The 22,582-nt window shown below is 39.7% G+C and overlaps 1 protein-coding gene and 1 pseudogene across 2 annotated transcripts in view; one reads left to right on the top strand and one right to left on the bottom strand.

Annotated features, from left to right (window-relative positions):
* Nucleotides 1-4,045, bottom strand: part of Zc2hc1a (zinc finger C2HC-type containing 1A) — a 37,575-nt gene extending 33,530 nt beyond the window's left edge. For both annotated transcript variants that reach the window (XM_032898634.1, XM_032898633.1), the window contains exon 1: nucleotides 3,944-4,045. In XM_032898634.1, the coding sequence (XP_032754525.1) occupies nucleotides 3,944-3,959 (16 nt within the window). In that variant the 5' untranslated portion in view covers nucleotides 3,960-4,045. The remainder of the gene's footprint in view (nucleotides 1-3,943) is intronic.
* A 1,409-nt stretch (nucleotides 4,046-5,454) lies between these two features.
* Nucleotides 5,455-5,574, top strand: LOC116897598 (annotated as a pseudogene).
* Nucleotides 5,575-22,582: the final 17,008 nt, after the last annotated feature.

Raw genomic sequence — 22,582 nt, 5'->3', positions numbered from 1 at the left:
GACATCTGAAGTTAAAGGCAATAAAATTAAATAAAATACAAAGAATGTCTCAATCTTACAGAGACTCTGCTCATCAAATATTAGGGGGAAAAGTTAAGTAAAAACGATTGTTTAAAATGGCAGGTGAATAACCTCATGAAGAAAACAAGAAATAAGGGAAAAGAACAAAACTAGCCAAGGCTGTCTTTAGGAAGAGGACAGGATCAGGGAGAGCTATGATGGCAAAGAGTAAAACAAGGGAGATAGAGCCTCACCACCGGTCTTCCAATTGTCACATTTAAATGCGTCTTTTGTACCCTATTGACTAGGCTTTTCCATAGCTCAAGGGACTACTCAGGAATCTCTGACCTTTAGTGTTCTTCCTCTTTCTGCTCCTGTCTTTCCTCCCAATTCCGAATTTCTCAGGTTTCAAACCACAGGCAGGATTTGGCAGGGTAGTACTAGCTTTCCTACCTACACCCAGGAAGGACGTCTCCCTCACTTGTTCACAGGTCAGTTTCTTCCCCACATTCCTGTCTTGTCTCGTCTTTTCTTGTTTCTTTAGGCAGCTTTTAAAATTTCTTTAGATTCCACCCACCCATTTTTCCCATCCCACATAACCCTGAAGCATTTAGTTTTATAAATAGTTTTTCTCACTTAGTTAAGAATGAATTGCTTAGACAATGGCTCCCACTTGCTAATGGTAACTACTAAGATCTGCAGGTAAATAATTTCCAAGAACATCTAGGTGTGTTTATTTAAAATCTGATCCTCCCAAGTGCTACATACATATAAGCACATTTCTAAAGCCAGAGTCATTAAGTCAGGATCTTTTCCCTCTTGCACCAAGCATTCATATCTCATTTTTTAATCTCAGAAATACCTTTGAAATTTATCCTTTTTTACTTCTGTTTACATTTGCCACAATTTTAATCTTCATCATATATAGGCATTTGAAGTCTCTCCTCTTTTTCCAGTTTATCTTGGGCATCGGTATTTGGGCCTTAGCTGGTAGGCCAGTAGAGATGGGCTATATTTTAGCTTTAATGGAATACTTTTAAGCATCTTACATCCTTCCATAACCATTGAATAAATAAGTACTTCAATGTTCCTAACATTTAGGTAATGTTTTTTCTGTGTATGTTTAATACTTAATATAGTCAATGTGGTTTAATTTTTGATGGCTTTGCTTTTTATAGATGAGATTCTGATTTGAATAATATGCTCAAACTGTGGATTAGAGAGAGATGACCAACTAGTTAAGAGTATTTGCTGCTCTTGCAAAGAACCCAGGGTTTAGGTCCCAATATCCACATGGGGCTCACAACTATTAGTAACTGTAGTTCCAGCAATCTGACAATTCCTTGCAATCTCTGTCAGCACCAAGCATATATATGGTGCACACACATACATGTAAGCAAAGTACACATACACGAAAGATAAAGATAAAATAAAATCTATATCCAAATCATAGAGAAAAAAAAAAAAACAGAACAAGAAGCAAAACCAAGAGTTTAGATGAAGGCTTCTTTAAACCCTGGCCATTAAAATACCCGAATTCCAATCAGCACCAATTAACAACCATATCTAGAAAGAAATGAAGGCTGCTAACAAAGATAAGCAGTGTTTCAGTAAACCGGTATACATTTATGCTAAATTCAAACAAAAGAGAAGCAGTAACAAACTGGGATAGCAGATGTCCACTAGATCTGTGCTACTATAAAGAGGAACTGGCCCTAATAATCAAGTTTCAGAGGCAATACTAGATGATACTTAGCAGACCAGGTGAGGAATGGCCTGCCTAATGTCTGCCATAATTGGTATAAGCATATTTTGGATATTAGGAAGGCCATGACAATATCTTACCTAAGGTTAAAACCATAGATTTTATCACCTCAATCTCACAGATGATAAAACTTGGAAGATATTAGAACATCCCAACTCTAAAGCTACTACTGTGCTCCTTAGATAAGTCTAGGATATAGCTTTCACATGAAAAGGAATTAAAGGCTTTCCTCTAATTACTCAAGTCATACAAGAGTTCTGCTATTAATTATATGAAATTATAAGAAAGCTTAACATTTGGTTTCAAAATACAGTGTACGATGTAATAGTTCATTTTGTGACAATTCGACATAAAATTCCCAGAAGATCAATAACATAAAGGGGATATGTAAGCGACTAAAATGTACTTTTAAAGAGTAGCTTAAGTAGATTTTTTTTTCAGGCAACCAGTAACTACTTTCAACTAAAAATGTAAGTCAAATGTCAAAAATTATTGTTGTTCAATGACAAAGATAAAGTAAACAAACTTGAAGATTTTTATACTACATACTATAACTTTCAATACAGAGGAAAATTACCAAATATAACTTATTGCTTATTAAGTGAAACCCTGGGTAAAAAAAGTTAACAAATGATATCCTTAAGAAACACACACACACACACACACACACACACACACACACAGTGTATATTATACTAGTTTTCAATTATATCTCCAAAATTTCTAATTTAGATGCCAACAGCTTTGATAATCTTTTATTCTTTGCATGCATAGATAAATAAGTGAAACATTGGATGAATATTTCTTTCACTGTAAATATCCGTCAGTAAACAACTGGGAAGTATTCTTGAACTCTCTCCATGCAGCATGATAGCACTGTAAAATCTTCACACTTAATGTTTCAACCCTGTTCTCTATTCAGTCTCTACACCAGTACAGTTTTTAATAATTGAAATGAGCTGCCTGCAGGGATATGCCAAAAGGAGGTTTGTGGAAGGAAGGGGTGCTGTCATTGCAATTTCTCATTTCATGGTTATCTGAAAGGTACACCAAAGGAAACCTTCACAGGTAATCTGCTGCTGCCCATAAATGGCCTCTTTATCGCCTTCAAAATGTTTGAAGAAGGCTTTACTGCCTTCATAACTCATAATCATATTACTGTATTTTCTTTCTGATTCACTTAAGTAACTGGGAAAGTTACCAGTTAACCAATGTTCACTTCGTAACACGTCCTGAAATATTTGACTATCTATAATACAAGAAAATGAAGCGATCAGTTCCCCTGCTCATTCCAAGTACATTAAGTAGTGAAAAAAAATTTAAAGAAAAAAAAAACTGTATTAAGCCAACAGGATCCAAAAATTCTGAAAACTTGTGTATTGGAAAGACATTCACGATCTTTTTAAATCCTGAAAACTGTTGTCACCACTGCTAGGATTTTTTTTTCTTCTTCCTTCCTTTGTGTTTTAAGCGAATGTTGTCCTTGCACGGGATTAAAATGGATTTACAAAGAGGGAAAAACGAAAGAATTGGGAACAAAACAAAAATCTGAAGCCTTGGCTAAGGTACCAGGATAAAGCGAAAGATAAAGGAAGCAAAGCTGTTTCTTCCCTAGACAGTCTTGAATAAACCATTAAGGCTGAAGCTATTGTCCCTGCTGTAGAGCTCACCAGGGGCATTTCCTTGGGAGATGCTCAGGCATCTCCCTGAGCAAGGTGCGGGAGAAATGGAAGGGAGGCTACCCAGGACTGAGTAAGCAAGGTGTGTGTCTTGTCCAGAGCTCGCCGGAGATGGGGCGGGTCCTAAGGGGTCAGTAAGAGCTGGCGACCCGGAGGTCGCGAACCTTAACTAAGAATACACTTTGCAAAGCCACTAAGACCTGACCAGAGACACCGAGTGTCCACAGGAATCTCGGGGGTCCAGGAAGGACCAGAGATGGTAGTTAGGCCTTGCAGGCGTGAGGACGCAGGGGCTCTGACCGGGCGGAGTAGCCGAGGACCGTGCCCCGCAGGCAGCCCGCGGTCACCGCTCCGGTAAGGGGACCTCCAGCTCCGCCCCGGGTGTCGGCGAGCACGGGGACCTCGCTGCAGAGCCGGCCGGCCGCACTTTTCCCCGGAGTCCAGGCCCTGGTCGCTCGTGCCCGCTCGAGCCCCGCGGCTGCATCCCCTCGCGTCTCACCTTCTAGCCCGTCCATGGCGCGCCGCCTCAGGATCCTCAGGCAGCACCCGCCGCCGCCCAGCTCTGGCTGTAGCAACCCGGCCGCGCCTCCCACACTCTAACATCCCGGCCTCCCATTGGTCCGCTCTGGCGGGGCGGGGCTACTGAGGGCGGTGCCGTGCCTCCTCTCCCGAGGGACGCTCCCCCTCCAGGGTTTTTCCAACCACCCTCCCTGGAAACCGCAGCTACTTTGGTTGGCGTCCTGAGATCCTTACACTCCTTTGTTCCACTCCAGCGACATTTAGCCTCCCACCTTCTTTTCCTGCTTATAATGCCTCCGCATTCAGGAGCTCCTCACCTCCAGCCAGTGAGAGGATGTTGTTTTGCAGGTTCCTCTGAGCCCTTGTAGCAAGATAAAGGAGCTTTGGTCCCGCACCATCCTGGGTTCACCGCCCCCAAATCAAGCAACATCCCCTAGACTTGTTCTTCAGACACAGCTCAATGGGCTAAGACATTGCTTCCTAGATAGGTTCTATTTTCTGTTTGGGATTGTGGAACTGAGATTGCGCCAAACTTTTGAAAACAATTTTCTCTCTATAAAAAGTTATATCCAAAATTAGAAATGAAACTTACTCCTTACACAATCTTTCCCTACCTAGCACTGTACTTGCACTCAGCCCGTTCTCCTTACGATTAATGCAGTTCTACAACTCATCCAAACTATGCTGTATTGAGGACCTTAAACTGGGAAGCTAGCCTATCAATGATACACAGGTGTCTTTCTGTCAGATTCAAACTGTAGTCCAACCATTCCAATGGTTTTGCTTCACAATCTACCACATTTCTCCCTTCTAAAACTCTTTGAAAATTTTACTTAACAAGAATAAGCCACCTGTATTGTTTGCTGATTCTGAGGTATCCATTGCTAAGTTAGCAGTACATTTTGTCTGTAACAAGTCTTACATTATTTTCCTACTGAGCTGTTTAATTTGAAAGTTATCCTCTCTAAATTCCGTATACACTTCACAAACCAGCAACTCTGGTTTTGTTTAAACAGGTAAACCCCAAGAGGTCTTATCCATGAGAAGATGTTCAAAGTGCATGTGAATATGGTAGAGTCCATCTCTTGTACTGAATCAGGTAAGAAACTGCCCATTCAGAATTTCTCATGAGTCCTTCCCCTGTTCTGCTTTGGCTTCACTTCTGAGTTTCTAAGCCAAGGACACCCCCTGGAACGTCCATACAAGCAACCCTATGTTGGTATAGAGAGCCCTCCCACCATGCTTCTAAGACAAAATCAAATGGGTTTGGGATAGCTTTTATAAGAATGCCAACGAGGGAAAATAAAAAGTACACAAAAAGAAATATAAAATAAAGAAGGCATTTACTTTGCAGATTGAAGTATTGCCCCTGAGGTTAAGACAAATATTAGGATGACAGAAACAAGCCTTATTAGCCATGAAATCTGCAGTCCCATCCATAACAATAATAAAAAGTAGCAACAACAACAACAACAAAAGTACATTAAGAGGCCTGACTTCTAAAAGCATTACAATGTGAATGCTATGTCTCATGTCTGTCAGTAGGTGGCAGAGAGGAGAGAGGCTATGTCTAGCTCAGTGTTCTGACCCATGAATAATTAGCCTAACATTCCTGGAAAAAAGCCTGCCAAAGAAGATACCAGTCTGGCACCAAGGCGGTGCATACAGTTCCCAGGACTGGGAGCAAACCTGAGACTACCAAGAACCCGCAACAGATGGACAGCATCTGTAATCAGGAAGCATCCCCATTATCTTCTACTCTCCTAAGTTACTTCCACACAGAGAACATTATGTTTTCAACCTCCTCTTAGGATCCCATCCATCCAGCTACTGCAATCAGAACTTTAAAGTGATTTTTCAATTGCTACTGAAAATCTATTAGGTTTCCATTAGGATCTCCCTAAGTACTCTAGGCATGGCAGGAAGTCTCATATACACCTCTCTGATCTCTAGGAAGTTCACACCAAGTAGGCGAAGTTCCGCATAACACATGATACAGAGCTAAGTCTGAGATGTGATGTAATGATTTCTAAAAGCTATTTGTAGGAGTGAAAATCTTTGAAAGAGAAGAGGCAGAAGTTAAATCATATCATCAAGAGTATCATCGGAGAGAAAGGGACCACTAACAATGCAATGTTATAAGCCTTGTTAAAACAACAACAACAACAAAAATAACAACAACCAAAAAAAAAAAGAAAAGAAAAGAAAAGAAAAAGCCTGTCAGACTGGCACATTCTAAGAAAGAGTAACGAAACCACACGCTTATTCTGTTTATTCCTGTATAAGTTTTCCTTGCAGAGTTCAGACAACAGAATGTACATATTTAATCCATGATACAAGTGAAGAGTTAATTCTGCTATCCAAAAACCATTTACAGTGCTGTCATTCATTCCCTTCCTAGCTCTGTTGAGCAGCTCCCTCCCACAGATGTCATTCAGTTGCTCTAATGCTCCTCAGTCATAGAAACCTGTGGGTGTACAAGATACCTTCAAACATAAATGCTGCTGGTTTATATGTGTTTCTGATCTTCCTGTACATAAATAAGATTTTCTTAGGGATTTCTGTTGACTTCCAAGTTACTTTTCTTTTTCTTTTTTTCTTTTTTTTCTTTTTTTCGGAGCTGGGGACCGAACCCAGGGCCTTGCGCTTGCTAGGCAAGTGCTCTACCACTGAGCTAAATCCCCAACCCCTCCACGTTACTTTTCAAATCGTTATTTGAGGCAGTGTCTCATGGAACACTGTCTAGTGTATAATTTGCTATTTAGGTGAGACATCCGTGAATATTCAATCCTCTTGACCTGGTCTCCCGGAGGACGAGATTATAAGTACACATCACTAATCCTGGGTTTGATTTTTATCTTTGAATTCAAATTTTTACATATGTCCAAAGATTCGCAAGGATGTAATACTGGGCTACTGCTCTGAATGATGGATAGTAACCGGATACACAATTTGTCTTCCCAACCTAATTGAAGGACGGTCGTTTGCCTCAGACTTGCTGCTACAATGAACATCTTTGTGCGTGTCCCCTTATGAACCGGGGCTTGTGTTCCTCTTGGATGAATTCCTGTAATAGATCACTAGGTCATATTTATTTCCACTAAGTATGCCCAGATTGCTCTCTACAATGCTATGGAATTAGTGTACACTGCTCTCAGCAGCATGTGGAAAGTCCTCCTTCCTACATCTCATTGCTGCCTTACCGCTAATTTTTGTCCATTTTTCACAGTTATGGGTCGTTTGCTTCTTTTTTTTTTGTGGACTTTTTTTTTTTTATTAACTTGAATATTTCTTATATACATTTCGAGTGTTATTCCTTTTCCCGGTTTCTGGGCAAACATCCCCCTCCCCCCTCCCCTTCCTTATGGGTGTTCCCCTCCCCACCCTCCCCCTATTGCCGCCCTCCCCCCAACTGTCTAGTTCACTGGGGGTTCAGTCTTAGCAGGACCCAGGGCTTCCCCTTCCACTGGTGCTCTTACTAGGATATTCATTGCTACCTATGAGGTCAGAGTCCAGGTTCAGTCCATGTATAGTCTTTAGGTAGTGGCTTAGTCCCTGGAAGCTCTGGTTGCTTGGCACGTTTGCTTCTTTACATACATGGTAATTCAGCTTTGACTTTCAGACTTTATATTTGATCTCTTTTCAATTTTTTTAAATGAATTTGTAAATATCTCATGTTTTACATACTTAGTCTTAGCAAATTTAAATTAAAATATTTTCCAGCTCGTTCATCCTGCTTTTGATGATCCATTGAAAACAATTATTTTAACAGTGTTCCTGACATCTCCATCAATCTAATAGTCTCCTTTATGCATCAGAGATACATTTCCGAATCTCAGCAGACACCTGGAAGCACAGGCCTATTATCAATTTATTTTATAATTAGAATCAATGAGAGAGTGACAATATAGGTAACAATAGATCAGTTCTTGCAACATACACTAATGAAATTGCCATATTTACTACTTTTATTCTACCATGAGAATTGCTTAAACAGAAAAGCTTTAATGTCACGATAATGATGTATCTCATAATGATAAATGATAAAAGTTACTGAGTGACTAACTCAGTGCACGTCACCTGCAGGGTGTTACGCTCAGCAGAGAGTGATTGACACCCTGGTCAGGACAGAGAAGAGCAGCATTAGGTTTCATTATTCAACAGGGAAAGTGTAAAATTTAAAATTTATAGAAATGTACATTTCATTTTTACAATATTGCATTTAATATTCTGGACTTCAGTTAATAAACCTGAAGGGGGATCATGAATAAAGGAAACTATTGTATATTTTCTTTATGAGCTTTGCACTTTCATTTATACTGAATTTTATATTGGCCTGCAGGCTAAGAATGCATTTTCCTATACATTTTTTATTAGTGTTAGAATTTCTACCTTTAATAATTCATTTGGCTTTTATTCCATCAAGAATCCTTTGTGTATGACAGGTACACAAAATCCAACTTTAGTTATCTCCTTATAAATAAAAACAAAATCAGTGCTTCTAAAATTTGCTCCAAAAAGTGGAAGTAAACTCAGACAAAAGCTACGATCATGGACCCTAGTGGTGTTCTTGTGGGAATACCAACAGTAGGAGAGGCTTATCTCTAGCATTTGCCTGTGAACCCTTTTCCTCCCACTGGGTTGCTTCACCCAGCCTTGATATGAGGGGTTGTGCCTAGTATTACCACGACTTGATCTGCCATGTTTGGTTGATATGGACTGCTTTTTATTTTGAAGGGAAAATGGGGGAGGATTAAAATTAGGAGAGAGGAAAGTGGGGTTGGGAGGAGTGGAGAAAAAACTGTTTGTAAAAAAATAAAAGTAAAAGTAAAATTAAAAAAAAGAAGACTCAGAGAAAGGATGAATATCTCTCCTGGTGAAATAAAAAGGTAGGTAAATTAAATGAACAGTATGGAAGTCGTTAAGCAAATCATGTGGCTTATATTTATTTTTTCTTTAATTTACTATTCAAACAGGAAAGGACTCATGAGAGTTTTAGCAAACTTTCTTTTTTTTCTTTTGCTTGCTTTCTGTCTGTCTTTCTTTGTTTCTTTCTGTCTGTCTGTCTGACAGATTATAATAATTCTAGACCTATCCTCTAACTTTCAGAGATCCATTTGCTTCTGTCTCCCAAACTCTGGTATTAAAGAATTGTAAGGAGAGTCAAAGAGGATGCATGACTCTCACTCATAAGGGGAAACAAAATAGTCACTGGAGATAGATGGAGAGAGTATACTGGATGGGAGAGGGGTGAGGAGAGGACCAACCAGGGATGGGGATCAGGTGTAGAGTAAGCAGTTGTGGGAGAGGGCTGGGAGTGAGAACTGCATTTGGGAGAGGTGGCATCTCTCTGGAATGAGCTGAAACCTGGAACAGAGAAAGCTCCTGGAACTCAATGGAGATGGCCTTTCCCTTGCTGAGAGTCCAACCAGCAGGAGATAAGGAGACTGAAGTGAATGCCTCCTGTAGCCAGGTGAGACTTCCAGTGAACAGAGTGCAACATCAATCCACCCACAAAGACTTTGATCCAGAATTCTCAGGGGAAAAAGATGGAGCAGAAATTAAGGGACCTGACAATTACCACCCCAACTTGAGACCCAACCCTTGTGAGAAAGCCAACCACTAATGTGATTAAAGATACACTGGTCTACTTGCAGATAGGAGCCTAGCATAACTGTGTCCTCTGAGAAGCCCCACCCAGGAGCTAATGGAAACTGATACAGAGGCCCACAGCCAAATGTTAGAGGAAGCTCTGAAAGTATTGTGGAAGAGTTGGGAAAGATTGAGGGACAGGAGGGGGATAGAGACTCCACAAAAAGACCAACAGAGTCAACAGACCTGTACACTTGGGGCCTCCCAGACACCAACTTGGAGAGCATGTAGGAGCTGGACCTAGGTCCCATGCACATTTGTAGCAGATGTGCAGCTTGGTTTTCATGTTGGTATCCTAACAATTGAAGCAGGAGCTGACTCTGACTCTCTTTCCTGCCATTAGATCCCTTTCCCCCAACTGAACTGCCTGGTTGTGTTTCAGTGAAAAAGATGTTCAGTCCTGCTGTAACCGGATGTCCAAGGGCAGTGTGCCACCCATCTGAGGAGAAGGAAAAGGGTAATGGAGAGAAATATTTGTAAGGATCGGACTGGGAGGAGAGGAAGGAGGGGGTTTCAATCAGGATACAAATTGAATTAATAAATTAATATTTAAATTGAGAAAAGGATTCTGTCAAATTTTAGAAAAATCTTAATAACAGCATAATTTTTACTATACATGAATTTTTCTGTAAAATACTCTGGTACCAGGATCTTCGATGGGACATGCATCAGTCTCTAGCAGAAATGATTTTGAGGTAAGTTATTGTTTAGGGAAGGAAAAGAATGGAGGTCTTTGTCCTATGTTCAGAGTAACTGTAGTCCCCAAAAAGATGATTTAGAAAATGAAGGAAGAGCATTCCACTAGCAGCTGTCAGATGAAGACACAAACGCTCAGCTCTGCCTGCACCATGCCTGCCTGGATGCTGCCATGTTCTTGACTTGACTCCAATGAAGTGAACCTCTGAACCAGTAACTGCAGAACACATACGTTAGGACAGAGGGCAGAGGACAGGATCCTTCAGATTTCCTTCTGCTCCATGAAGCCAGCCCTGTGCCATAGCTCTCTGCACCCTAATCGCACACTGAGAGAGCTTGTCTCCCAAGAGTGCTGCCACAGCTGAGATCACAGGCTCATAGGTTTATGGGAAGGACAAACTGCAGTAAGAGATAGAAAGACCAGCTAACACCAGAGATAACTAAATGGCAGATGGTGGCAAGGATGTGGAGAAAGAACACTCCTCCATTGCTAGTGGGATTGTAAGGTGGTATAATCCCTGTAGAAATCAGTCTGGCAGTTCCTCAGAAAATTGGACTTGGTACTACCCGAGGACCCAGTTAGTCCATTCCTGGGCATACACCCAAAAGATGCTCCAACATATAAAAAGGACACATGCTCCATTATGTTCATAGCATCCTTATTTATAAGGCTATCCAGCTCAAAGATGGGAAGAACCCACATGTCTTTCAATAGAGGAGTGGAACATTTACACAATGGAGTACTACTCAGCTATTGAAAACAAGGACTTCATGAAATTCTTAGGCAAATGAATGGGACTAAAAAAAAAATATCATCCTGAGTGAGGTAACCCAGTCAAAAGAAAAAAACAAACAAAAAAACAAACAACAACAACAACAACAAAAACCACTCACTAGTAAATGAATATTAGGCATAAAGCTCAGAATACCCACGATACAATTCACAGACCATATGAAGCTCAAGAAGAAGGAAGACCAAGTGTGGATGCTTCAGACCTACTTAGAAGAGGGAACAAAATAAACAGGAGATTGACTTGGGAGGGAGAGAGTATTGAGAGGGGGAAAGGAGGTCAGGATCAGGTATGGGAGAATATGGCGGGAGACTTATAGATGCTCAGGAAATTGAGCAGAGGTTGTAGCAATTGGGGATGGGGAGCTGAGGGTAACCACCAGAAAGTCCAAGATGCCAGGAAAGCAAGAGGCTCTCAGACCTAATAGGGATGATTTTAGCTGAAATACCCAGCAAAGGGGAGGGAGAACCTGTAGAGATCATATAGGCATAGGCAAGGCCCCCTTTTGAGAGATGGGGCCACCCACCCTTCTCAAATATTTTAACCCAGAATTTTCCTGTCTAAAGGAAAAACAGGACAAAGAGTGGAACAGAGTCTGAAGAAAAGGCCATCCAGAGACTTCCCCACTTGGGGATCCATCCCACATGTAGCCACCAAACCCACTCATCATTGCTGATGCCACGAAGAACTTGCTGACAGGAGCCTAATATAGCTTAGCTGTCTCCTGAGAGGCTCTGCCAGAGCCATACCAATACAGATGTTGATGCTAGCAGCCAATCATTGACTGAGTATGGGGACCCCAACAGAGGAGTCCTAAAGGAGAAGGATTGAAGGAGCTGAAGGGGTTTTCGACCCTACAGGAATTAAAATGTCAATTGACCAGAGCTCCCGGGGACTAAACCACCAACCAAAGTGTACAAGTTGGGGGACCCATGGCTCCAGCCGATCATGTAGCAGAGGATGGCATTATCTAGCATCGATGGGAGAGGAGGCCCTTGATCATGTGAAGGCTTGATGCCCCAGTGTAGGGAAATGCTAAGGTGGTGACGCGGGAGTGAATAGGTAGGGGAGAACCCTTACAGAAGCAGGGGCAGGAATGGAATTGAGGGTTTGCGGAGGGGAAACTGGGAAAGGGGATAACATTTGAAATGTAAGTAAATAAAATGTCCAAAAATGAATGAAATAATAAAATATTTTCTAGTGTTTTATTTTTAAATGTTGGTGGTTAAGTAACAATTCGAATAGGTACCAATATCCAAATTGATTTGAAATTGTGAACTTTACCTTTATCTTATTTTCCTGTCTTTTCGAAAAGTTTATAAATATTCTTTTAGTACCAGGATAAAAAGGAAACAGAGGGAAAAAGAGAAAAATCTACACACTCCCCTTTATGTGTTATTATTAATCATAATGTCTTTCTATAGCTGATCAAGCTTGCTTGTCAGAAGGACTAAGTGTTGGTGGTGATAATGCTGGTGCAGATGCTGCTGCTGCTGCTGGTTGGTGGTGGGGATTTTTACTAATGCCAAAGAAGGAAAGTTCTCTGGATTTAGACCATTTAAATAAACAGTTTTTTCTCTGTGATTTTAAAAATTAATGACTGTAAAAAGGACAATTCTTAAGTAACATAGTTTCAGTAGCTGCTTTTGTAATAGAAATGAGTATGTGAAAATTCACCCTAAAAGCATAAGATAATTTTTGATATAATTGAGTAGTTGGATTTTTTGATATAATTGAGTAGTTGGATTTGCTTCAGGTTAGAATAAGTAAAAGTGAAAACTTTATACTTAAATGAAAGTATATACCATTAAACAGTTACACAAATGTTGGCACCTGAAGCCCATAGTTATAGGAAACTTGTTGACTGCATTTTACCGTGACAACACACTTTTCTATTTACTTACTTCTGATTTAGAAGTGTGCTGAAAGTAAGCATTTGGCATATTGCCTGTCTTTGATCGCATGAATCAGTTGTTTGTTGTATCTAAGAAACCTGAGCTTCCTTGAGCCTATGTATATTTGTGTTTCTTAGCAGCTAATAGATAAACAAAGCAGAGATAAAAAATCTTATATACCTATGTGCTTTTAACACTCATTTTTGTATATCAACACAAGAAAGAATTCTAGATAATAGACATTGCCACAGAATTTTAATTTACCCATAACCTATTAAAGGAACATCAATTTTCTAAAACTAAATTAGAAGAATTTTCACATGGATCGAACACATTCTTTAAGAAGGCTACAAACTCACACACTTTTCTCCTGCCCCACTGACTGCACTTACTGTTAACTTTCACAACAAAGTGGACTAACAACTCTTAACACACACACACACACACACACACACACACACACACACAAAACAAAAACAGTGCATGTACACACATTCCCATTCTGGTAATTAGGATGGTGCAGTGTCTGCCATTGTCTATTGCTTGCTTCTTTGATGACATCATACTATCCTAACATACCCAAGACCATCCTTGACTCACTGATCTTGTGCCCCAGCTTTCCAAGTGCTAGGCAAAGATGTGTTGCCTTGATGTTTTGGCATGCAGCTATATTCTTGGCATTAGATGACAAAATTTGCTGTAATGTTTGAAGGTGATACCTGGCAATATAACCTTTTGCTCTTTGATTTTTTTCCATTGGTTGATTGTATGTAGCATAGCAGTCATCCATTCAATCACAAATGAGAAGACTTCTTCACTTTCTCTTAGGTCCATAATGATTGGTTGATTTCAGTTGTTGTCAGTAAATATTTGCTAAAATGATGAGTAAATCTGAATAAATCACATGGCTTTTAAACTGTTTTGCAAGTGATGAGATTTTATTTAATACATAATGGCTAAAGATATATATGTATATAACAACAAGTATGCCATGCCCCACATAATTTCACACAATTCTTATAACCAATTATCGGTACTATTCTATGTTAAATAAACTAAGTTTGGTAACACTTAAGAATTTTTTAAGAGTGAAATAAAATGTTAAGTTCTTATTTCAATTTTTCTTACTTGAATTTCACATGTTTTGTCTTAAATATTAGAAATAGATTTATTTTCACATAATATGTTCTGTCCACAGTTTCCCTTCCCAATTCTTCTCCACACCATCACTTGTTTATATGCATTCCCTCCTTTTCATTAGAAAAGAGTAGGATTCTATGGAATACTAATAATAAAACATAAGACAATGGAGACAGCTCTCTGTAACCAAATCCCATGGGGGGGGAGAGCTGGACTCTCAGAAGTACAGACAATCCTGAGAGCTCAGGGGAGACCTCCAATTCTGCTCACATTCTTGGCACAAGAGGAACCTGCCTGGCTACCTCTGGATACAGGAACCTAGGAACAGTCAGGGGCAGGATCCTTCTAGTTTCTGCCTCAGCCCAGAGCTGAAAACCAATAGCAAGAGCACTAACACACCTGAGAGCAGAGGTAAGACCAACTCTTCTGCTCCAAACCACATGCCTGGAGGCATCAGGACACACAAACCCAGGAGCAGCTCTCAGTTCCCAGATCTGGGTTAAAGAAAACAGGTCTACAGGAGTGTTGACACAAAGGCTTACAGGAGGGTCAAGCCACTGTCAGAGACAGCAAGACAAGCTAACACCAGAGACAACCTGATGGCTAGAGGCAAACTCAGGAACCTAAGCAACAAAAACCAAGATTACATGGGATCATCAGAGCACTAGTCTTCCACCAAAGCAAATACTGGACATCCAAACACACTGGAAAAGCAAGATTTGGATTTAAAATGACATCTCATGATGATGATAGAGGACTTTAAGAAGGACATAAATAACTCCCTTAAAGAAATACAGTAAAACACAGGTAAACATGTAGAAGCCCTTAAAGGGGAAACACAAATATCCCTTAAAGAATTACAGGAAAACACAAACAAAAAGGTGAAGGAATTGAACAAAACCATCCAGGATTTTAAAATGGAAATAGAAACAATAAAGAAATCAAAAAGGGAGACAACCCTGGAGATAGAAAACCTAGGAAAAAGATCAGGAATCATAGACACAAGCATTACCTACACAATACAAGAGATAGAAGAGAGAATTTCAGGGGCAGAAGATACCATAGAAAACATCGACATGACATAACCATCAAAGAAAATGTAAAGCACAAAAAGCTCCTAACCCAAAACATCCAGGAAATCCAGGTGAAAAATGAGAAGATCAAACCTAAGGATAATAGGTATAGAAGACAGTGAAGATTCCAAACTTAAAGGACAGGTAAATATCTTCAACAAAATTATAGAAGAAAATGTCCCTATCCTAAAGAAAGAGATGCCCATAAACATACAAGGAGCTACAGAACTTGAAACAGATTGGACTAGAAAAGAAATTCTTCCTGTCACATAATAGTCAAAACTTCAAACGCATAAAACAAAGAAAGAATATTAAAAGCAGTAAGGGAAAAGGGTCAACATATAAAGGCAGACCTATCAGAATTACACAAGACTTCTCACCAGAGACTATGAAAGCCAGAAGATCCTGGGTAGTTGTTATTCAGACCCTGAGAGAACAAAAATGCCAGCCCAGGCTACTATATCCAGCATTAGTCTCAATTAACATAGAGGAAGAAAGCAAGATATTTCATGAAAAAAAAAAAAAAACAAATTTGCCCAATAGCTTTCCACAAATCCAACCCTAAAAGGGCTAATAGATAGAACACAAGGAGGGAAATTACACCTTAGAAAAAGCAGGAAAGTAATCTCATTGCAACAAACTCTAAAGAAAAGAGCCACACAAACATAATTCCACCTCTAACAACAAAAATAACAGTCACTATTCCTTAATATCTCTTAACATCAATGGACTCAATTCCCCAATAAAAAGACATAGACTAATAGATATGTAAAGAGGATCCAGCATTTTGCTGCATAAGGAAACACACCTGAGTGACAAAGACAGAAATTACCTCAGAGTAGAAGTCTGGGAAACAATTTTCCAAGCAAATAATCCCAAGAAACAAGCTGGAGTAGCCATTCTAACATTGAATAAAATCGACTTTCCAGCAAAAGTTATCAAAAAAGATAAGGAAGGACACCTCATGTTCATCAAAGGAAAAATCCACCAAGATGAAGTTTTAATCCCGAATATCTATGCTTTCAATGCCAGGGCACCTAAATTCATAAAAAGAAAACTTACTAAAGCTCAAAGCATACATTGCACTTCACACAATAACAGTGAAAGATTTCAGCACCCCACTCTCATCAGTGGATAGATCATGGAAACAGAAATTAAACAAAGACAAACAAACAGAAGTTATGAATCAAATGGATTACACACACACACACACACAAACACACATATAAAACATTTCATCCTAAGACAAAAGAATGCACCTTCTTCTCAGCACCTCATGGTACCTTCTTCAAAACTGACCATACAATCAGTCACAAAACAGGCCTCAACAGATACAAGAAGATTGACTTAATCCCATGCATCATCCTATGAGATCAACATGGACTAAGGCTGGTCTTCAAAAACAAAAACAAAAACAAAACAAAAAACAAAACAAAAAAAAAAGGGACAGAAAGCTCACATATACATGGAGATTGAACAATGCTCTACTCAATGATAACTTGGTCAAGAAAAAAAGAAAGAAATTCAAGACATTTTAGAATTCACTGAAAATGAAGGTGCAACATACCCAACCTTGTGGGACACAATGAAAGCTGTGCTAAGAGGAAAACTCATAGTTCTGAGTGACTCCTGAAAGAGAGAGAGCAAACATAAGCAGCTTGTCAGTACATCTGAAAGCTCTAGAACAAAAAGAAGGAAATACACCCAAGATGGGTAGAAGGCAGGAAATAATGAAACTCAGGGCTGAAATCAACCAAGTAGAAACAAAAAGGACTGTATAAAGAATGAACAAAACCAGGAGCTGGTTCGTTGAGAAAATCAACAAGGTAGATAAACCCTTAGCCAGACTAACCAGAGGGCACAGAGAGTGTATCCAAATTAACAAAATCAGAAATGAAAAGGAAGACATAGCAACAGAATTGGAGGAAATTCAAAAAATTATCAGATCCTACTACAAAAGTATATATTCAACAAAACTGGAAAATCTGGATGAAATGGACAATTTTCTAGACAGATACTAGGTACTAAATTTAAATCAGGTTCAGATAAACCACCTAAACAGTCCCAAAACTCCTAAAGAAACAGAAGCAGATATTAAAATTCTCCCAACCAAAAACAGCCCAGGACCAGACGGGATTAGTGCAGAATTCTATCAGACCTTCATAGAAGACCTCATACCAATACTGTCCAAACGACTCCACAAAATTGAAACAGATGGAGCGCTACCGAATTCCTTCTATAAAGCCACAATTATGCTTATACATAAACCACACAAAGACCCAACAAAGAGAACTTCAGATCAGTTTCCCTTATGAATATTGACACAAAAATACTCAATAAAATTCTTGCAAACAGAATCCAAGAACACATCAAAAAGATCATCCATCATGATCAAGTAGGTTTCATCCCAGGGATGCAGGGATGGTTCAACATACAGAATCTATCAAGGTAATCCACTATATAAACAAACTCAAAGGGGGAAAAAAACATAATCATTTTCTTAGATGCTGAGACAGGATTTGACAAAATTCAACACCCCTTCATATTAAAAGTCTTGGAAAGATCCAGAAATTGAGTCCCATACCTAAGCATAGTAAAATATATAGCAAACCAGTAGCCAACATCAAAATAAATGGAGAGAAACTAGAAGCAATCCCACTAAAATCAGGGACTAGACAAGGCTGCTCACTCTCTCCCTACTTATTCAATTTGTACTTGAAGTCCTAGCCAGAGCAATCAGACATCAAAAGGAGGTCAAAGGGATTGAAATTGGACAGGAAAAAAATCAAAATATCATTATTTGCAGATGATATGATTGTATACTTAAGTGACCTGAAAAGTTCCACCAGAGAACTACTAAGCCTGATAAACTACTTCAGCAAAGTTGCTGGGTATAAAATTTATTCAAACAAATGAGTAGCCTTCCTCTACTCAAAGGATAAACAGGCTGAGAAAGAAATTAGGGAAATGCCACTCTTCACAGTAGTCATAAATAACATAAAATACCTTGGTGTGACTCTAACCAAGCAAGTGAAAAGATCTGTATGACAGGATCTTCAAGTGCCTGAAAATGAACTTGAAGAAGATCCCAGAAGATGGAAAGACCTCCTATACTCATGGATAGGCAGGATTAATATAGTAAAAATAGCCATTTTACCAAAAGCAATCTACAGATTCAATGCAATCCCCCATCAAAATTTCAACTAAATTCTTCATAGAGTTAGGAAGAGCAATTTGCAAATTAATTTGGAATAACAAAAAACCATGATAGTGATAACCTATACTAAACAATAAAAGAACTTCACAGGGAATCATCATCCCTGAACTCAAGCAGTATTACAGAGCAATAGTGATAAAAAAAAAATCTGTATGGTATTGGTATAGAGACTGGCAGGTAGATCAATGGAATAGAATTGAAGACCCATAAATGAACCCTCACACCTATGGTCATTTGATCTTTGACAAAGGAGGTAAATCCATCCAGTAGAAAAAAGATAGCATTTTCAACAAATGGTGCTGGTTCAACTGGAGGTCAGCATGTAGAAGAATGCAAGTCCACTCATTCTTATCACCCTGTACAAAGCTTAAGTCCAAGTGGATCAAGGACCTCCACATCAAACCAGATACACTAATAGAAGAAAAAGTGGGGAAGTGTCTCAAAGACATGGGCACTTGGGAAATTTTCCTGAACAGAACACCATTAGGTTATGCTCTAGGATCAAGAATCCACAAATGTGACTTCAGAAAATTGCAAAGCTTCTCTAAGGCAAAGGGAACTGTCATTAGGACAAAACAGCAACCTATAGATTGGGAAAAGATCTTTACCGACCCTGTACCCGATAGAGGTCTAATACCCAATATATACAAGAACTCAAGAAGTTAGACTCCAGAGAGCCAAATAACCATAGTAAAATGGGGTACAGAGCTAAACAAAAAATTCTCAGCTAAGGAATATCCAATGGCTGAGAAGCACATAAAGAAATGTTCAACATCCTTAGTCATCAAGGAAAAGCTAATCAAAACATCCCTGTGGTTTCACCTCACACTTGTTTGAATGGCTAAGATTACAAACTCAGGTGACAGCAGATGCTGGTGAGGATGTGAAGAAAGAGCGACATTCCTCCATGGTTGGTGGGATTGCAAGCTGGTACAACCACTCTGGGAATCAGTCTGGAGACTCCTGAGAAAATTGGACATTGTACTACCTTAGGACCCAGCTATACCACTCCTGGGCACTCAAAAGATGCCCAAACATATAACAAAGACACATGCTCCACTATGTTCATAGCCGTCTTATTTATAATAGCCAGAAACTGGGAAAAACCCAGATGCCATTCTGCAGAGGAATGGATACAGTAAATGTGGTACATTTACACAATGGAGTACTTCTTAGCCATCAAAAACAATGACTTTGTGAAATATGGATTGAACTAAAAAGTATCTTCCTGAGTGAGGTATCCCAATCACAAAAAAAAAAAAAAAATCACACATGGTATGCACTCACTGATGAGTGGACATTAGCCCAAAAGCTCAAATTGCCCAAGATACAATCCACAGACCACACGTAACTCAAGAAGGACAAACAAATTTCGGACGCTTAAGTCCTTCTTAAAAGGGGGAACAAAAATATTCTCGTGAGGAGATATGGAGACAGAGTTTGGAGCAGAGAGTGAAGGAATGGCCATTCAGAGTCTGCTCCCCTGGGGATTCAGCCTATGTATACCAAAACTAGACAATATTGATGAAGCGAAGAAGTGCATGCTGACAGTAACCTTTTATAACTGCCTCCTGAGGGGTTCAACCAGAGTGTGACAAATACAGAGGTGAATGCTAACTGCAAACCATTGAACTGAAGAGGAGTTCAGAGAAAGGAGGAGTCAGAGAAAGGATTGCAGGAGCTGAAGGGGCTTGCAACCCCATAAAAACAACAATACCAACCAACCAGAGCTTCCAGGGACTAAAAGTCCACTACCCAAAGAGTACACGTGGACAGACCCATGCCTCCGGTGCATATGTAGCAGAGGATGGCCTTGTTGGGCAGCAATGGGAGGAGAAGCCCTTGATCCTACCAAGGCTGAACCTCCCAGTGTAGGGGAATGTGAAGGCAGGGAGGCAGGAAGGGGGATGGTCGATGAGGGGGAACACCCTTATAGAAGATGTTGGAGAGGGATGGGATAGGGGGCTTATTGATGGGAAATTGGGAAAGGGAATAACATTTGAAATGTAAGTAAAAATATATAATAAAGAAAATAAGACAAAGGAAAAATCTATCACAATGTAGTTGGAAAATACAAGCCAACAGAAGGAAAAGAGCCCACCAGAATGCACAAGAATTATCGACCCACTCATTTGCACATGCAGGAAGCCCATTAAAAACATTAAACTGGAAGCCATAGTATATTCTCAGAAGACCTGATGCAAACCCCTGCAGGCCAGTGCTAACTGCCTCAGGTCTCTGTAAGTTCATACAATCTTTGATTGTGTTGATTTAGAAGACAGTTTTTCTTGGTGTCTTCCATCCCCCTCGTCTCCTATACTCTTCCTGTCTCTCATTACCTGAGTCGGAAGCAAACGGATTTGATAGAAGCATCTCGTTCAGGGCTGAGTGCTCCAAGGTAAGGTCTGGCTGTGGGTCTCTGAATTTATTCCCATCTGCTGCAGGAGGAAGCTTCTCTCAGGCTGGAGAAAGGCACTGATCATAGCAGATTGTCATTAGGACTCATTTTATTGGTCCTTCTTTAAAGACCAGTGTTATTTGGTTTTACCCCAGGTCCATGGGCTATCTAGTCTCTGGTTCTTGGTCACCCAACCACTGTTCAGTATGGGTTCTATCTCACAGAGTGAGGCTTGAGTCAAATCACATATTAGTTGCATATTCCCCAAGGTTTGTGCCACCATTGCCTTAACCTATCTTGCAGGGAGGATACACTGAAGTTCAAATGGTTTTTCGGTTGGGTTTGTGTTCATGGTTCTCTTTTAGCAGCATGCAAATTACCTTCTTGTACCAAAGATGAATGCATGTAGGGATGAAGGCTCTATGTGGGCACCAGCTAGACTTCTCCATGTTTAATGAGCTGCTTAGGTGTTGTCTTTATCAACAGAACTTGTTAACAGTTTGTTGAGAGCAACATCCTCAATGTGTGTTGCCAGCCAGTCTTAGCAATAGCTTGGGTTGTTCGGGAATTTCCATGGGATGCCTTTGGCCAACAACTCAATTAGATGTAACCCAATTCCAGCAGAGGACATTTGATTCAGTTACAACAAATGGCAAGTTGAGACTTGGTCTTCACCACTATCTGATGGTTTCATTAGCTTGCTTTCGTGTATGCATGTATCTTAGGAAGCTCCTGTTATAATTGGTTTACGTACCACCCCTCAAACAGCCCTTAATTTTACCTTAATTTTATTTTTGCTTACGGTAATGAGTATGAATCTGATTTTTTTTTTACATACAGTCCTCCAGTGTCACCAGCAGCATTTGTTGAGGACCCTGCCCTTTTTCCAGTGGCCTTATAATCAAAAGTCAGGTGTCCATAGCTGTGTGAACTTCGTTTTGGATCTTCAATTTGATTCCACTGATCAATGTGTCTGCTTGTGTGCCAATACCATGCTGTTTTTTATTACTATAGTTCTGTAGTGAGACCTCCAGCAGTTCTTTTATTGTTCAGGATTATTTTTGGTATCCTGGGTTTTTTATGTTTCTATATGAAGCTGTGAATTGTCCTTTCAAAATCTATGAAGTTTTGTGTTGCGATTTTGATGGGGATAACAATGTGCCCATGGATTGATGTTTTGGTAGGATGACAATTTTGCTATGTTTATTCTAATATCCATGAGTATGGGTGATCTTTCCATCTTCTGATATCGTCTACAACTTCTTCTTCAAAGACCTCAATCAAGATCTTCAAAGTTTTCCACCATATGGGTCTTTCACTTGTTTGGTTAGCAATACCTCAAGATACTTTTTTGATACTATTTGAGGCTATAGTGATATTGATTCAGGAAGATATTGTTTTTCTGAATTTTTTGTCTTGTTTATCCAGACAAGCTTTCTCCATGTAACCCTGGCTGTTCTGGAACTTACACTGAGGCACAGGCTGGCCTAGACTCAGATATTTCCCTTCCTCTGCTCCCCAGGTGCTGGAATGAAAGGTGAGTGCCACCACCACCCCGTACTTTCCTGAATTCTTTTTCAGGTTTTTGTTTGCTTGTTTTTGTATATAGGAGAGTTGTTCATTTTTGTGAATTGATTTTATATCTAGCTACTGTGGGAGTTTCAAGTAGAATATCTAGGGTCACTTATATATACTATCACTTCATCTGCAAATCAAGGTACTTTGGCTTCTTCCTTTAGAGTTTCTTTCCGTTTGAT

This window comes from Rattus rattus, chromosome 3, assembly GCF_011064425.1.
Source record: "Rattus rattus isolate New Zealand chromosome 3, Rrattus_CSIRO_v1, whole genome shotgun sequence".
Taxonomy (NCBI): Eukaryota; Metazoa; Chordata; class Mammalia; order Rodentia; family Muridae; genus Rattus; species Rattus rattus.
This window is presented reverse-complemented; position numbering and strand designations above follow the sequence as displayed.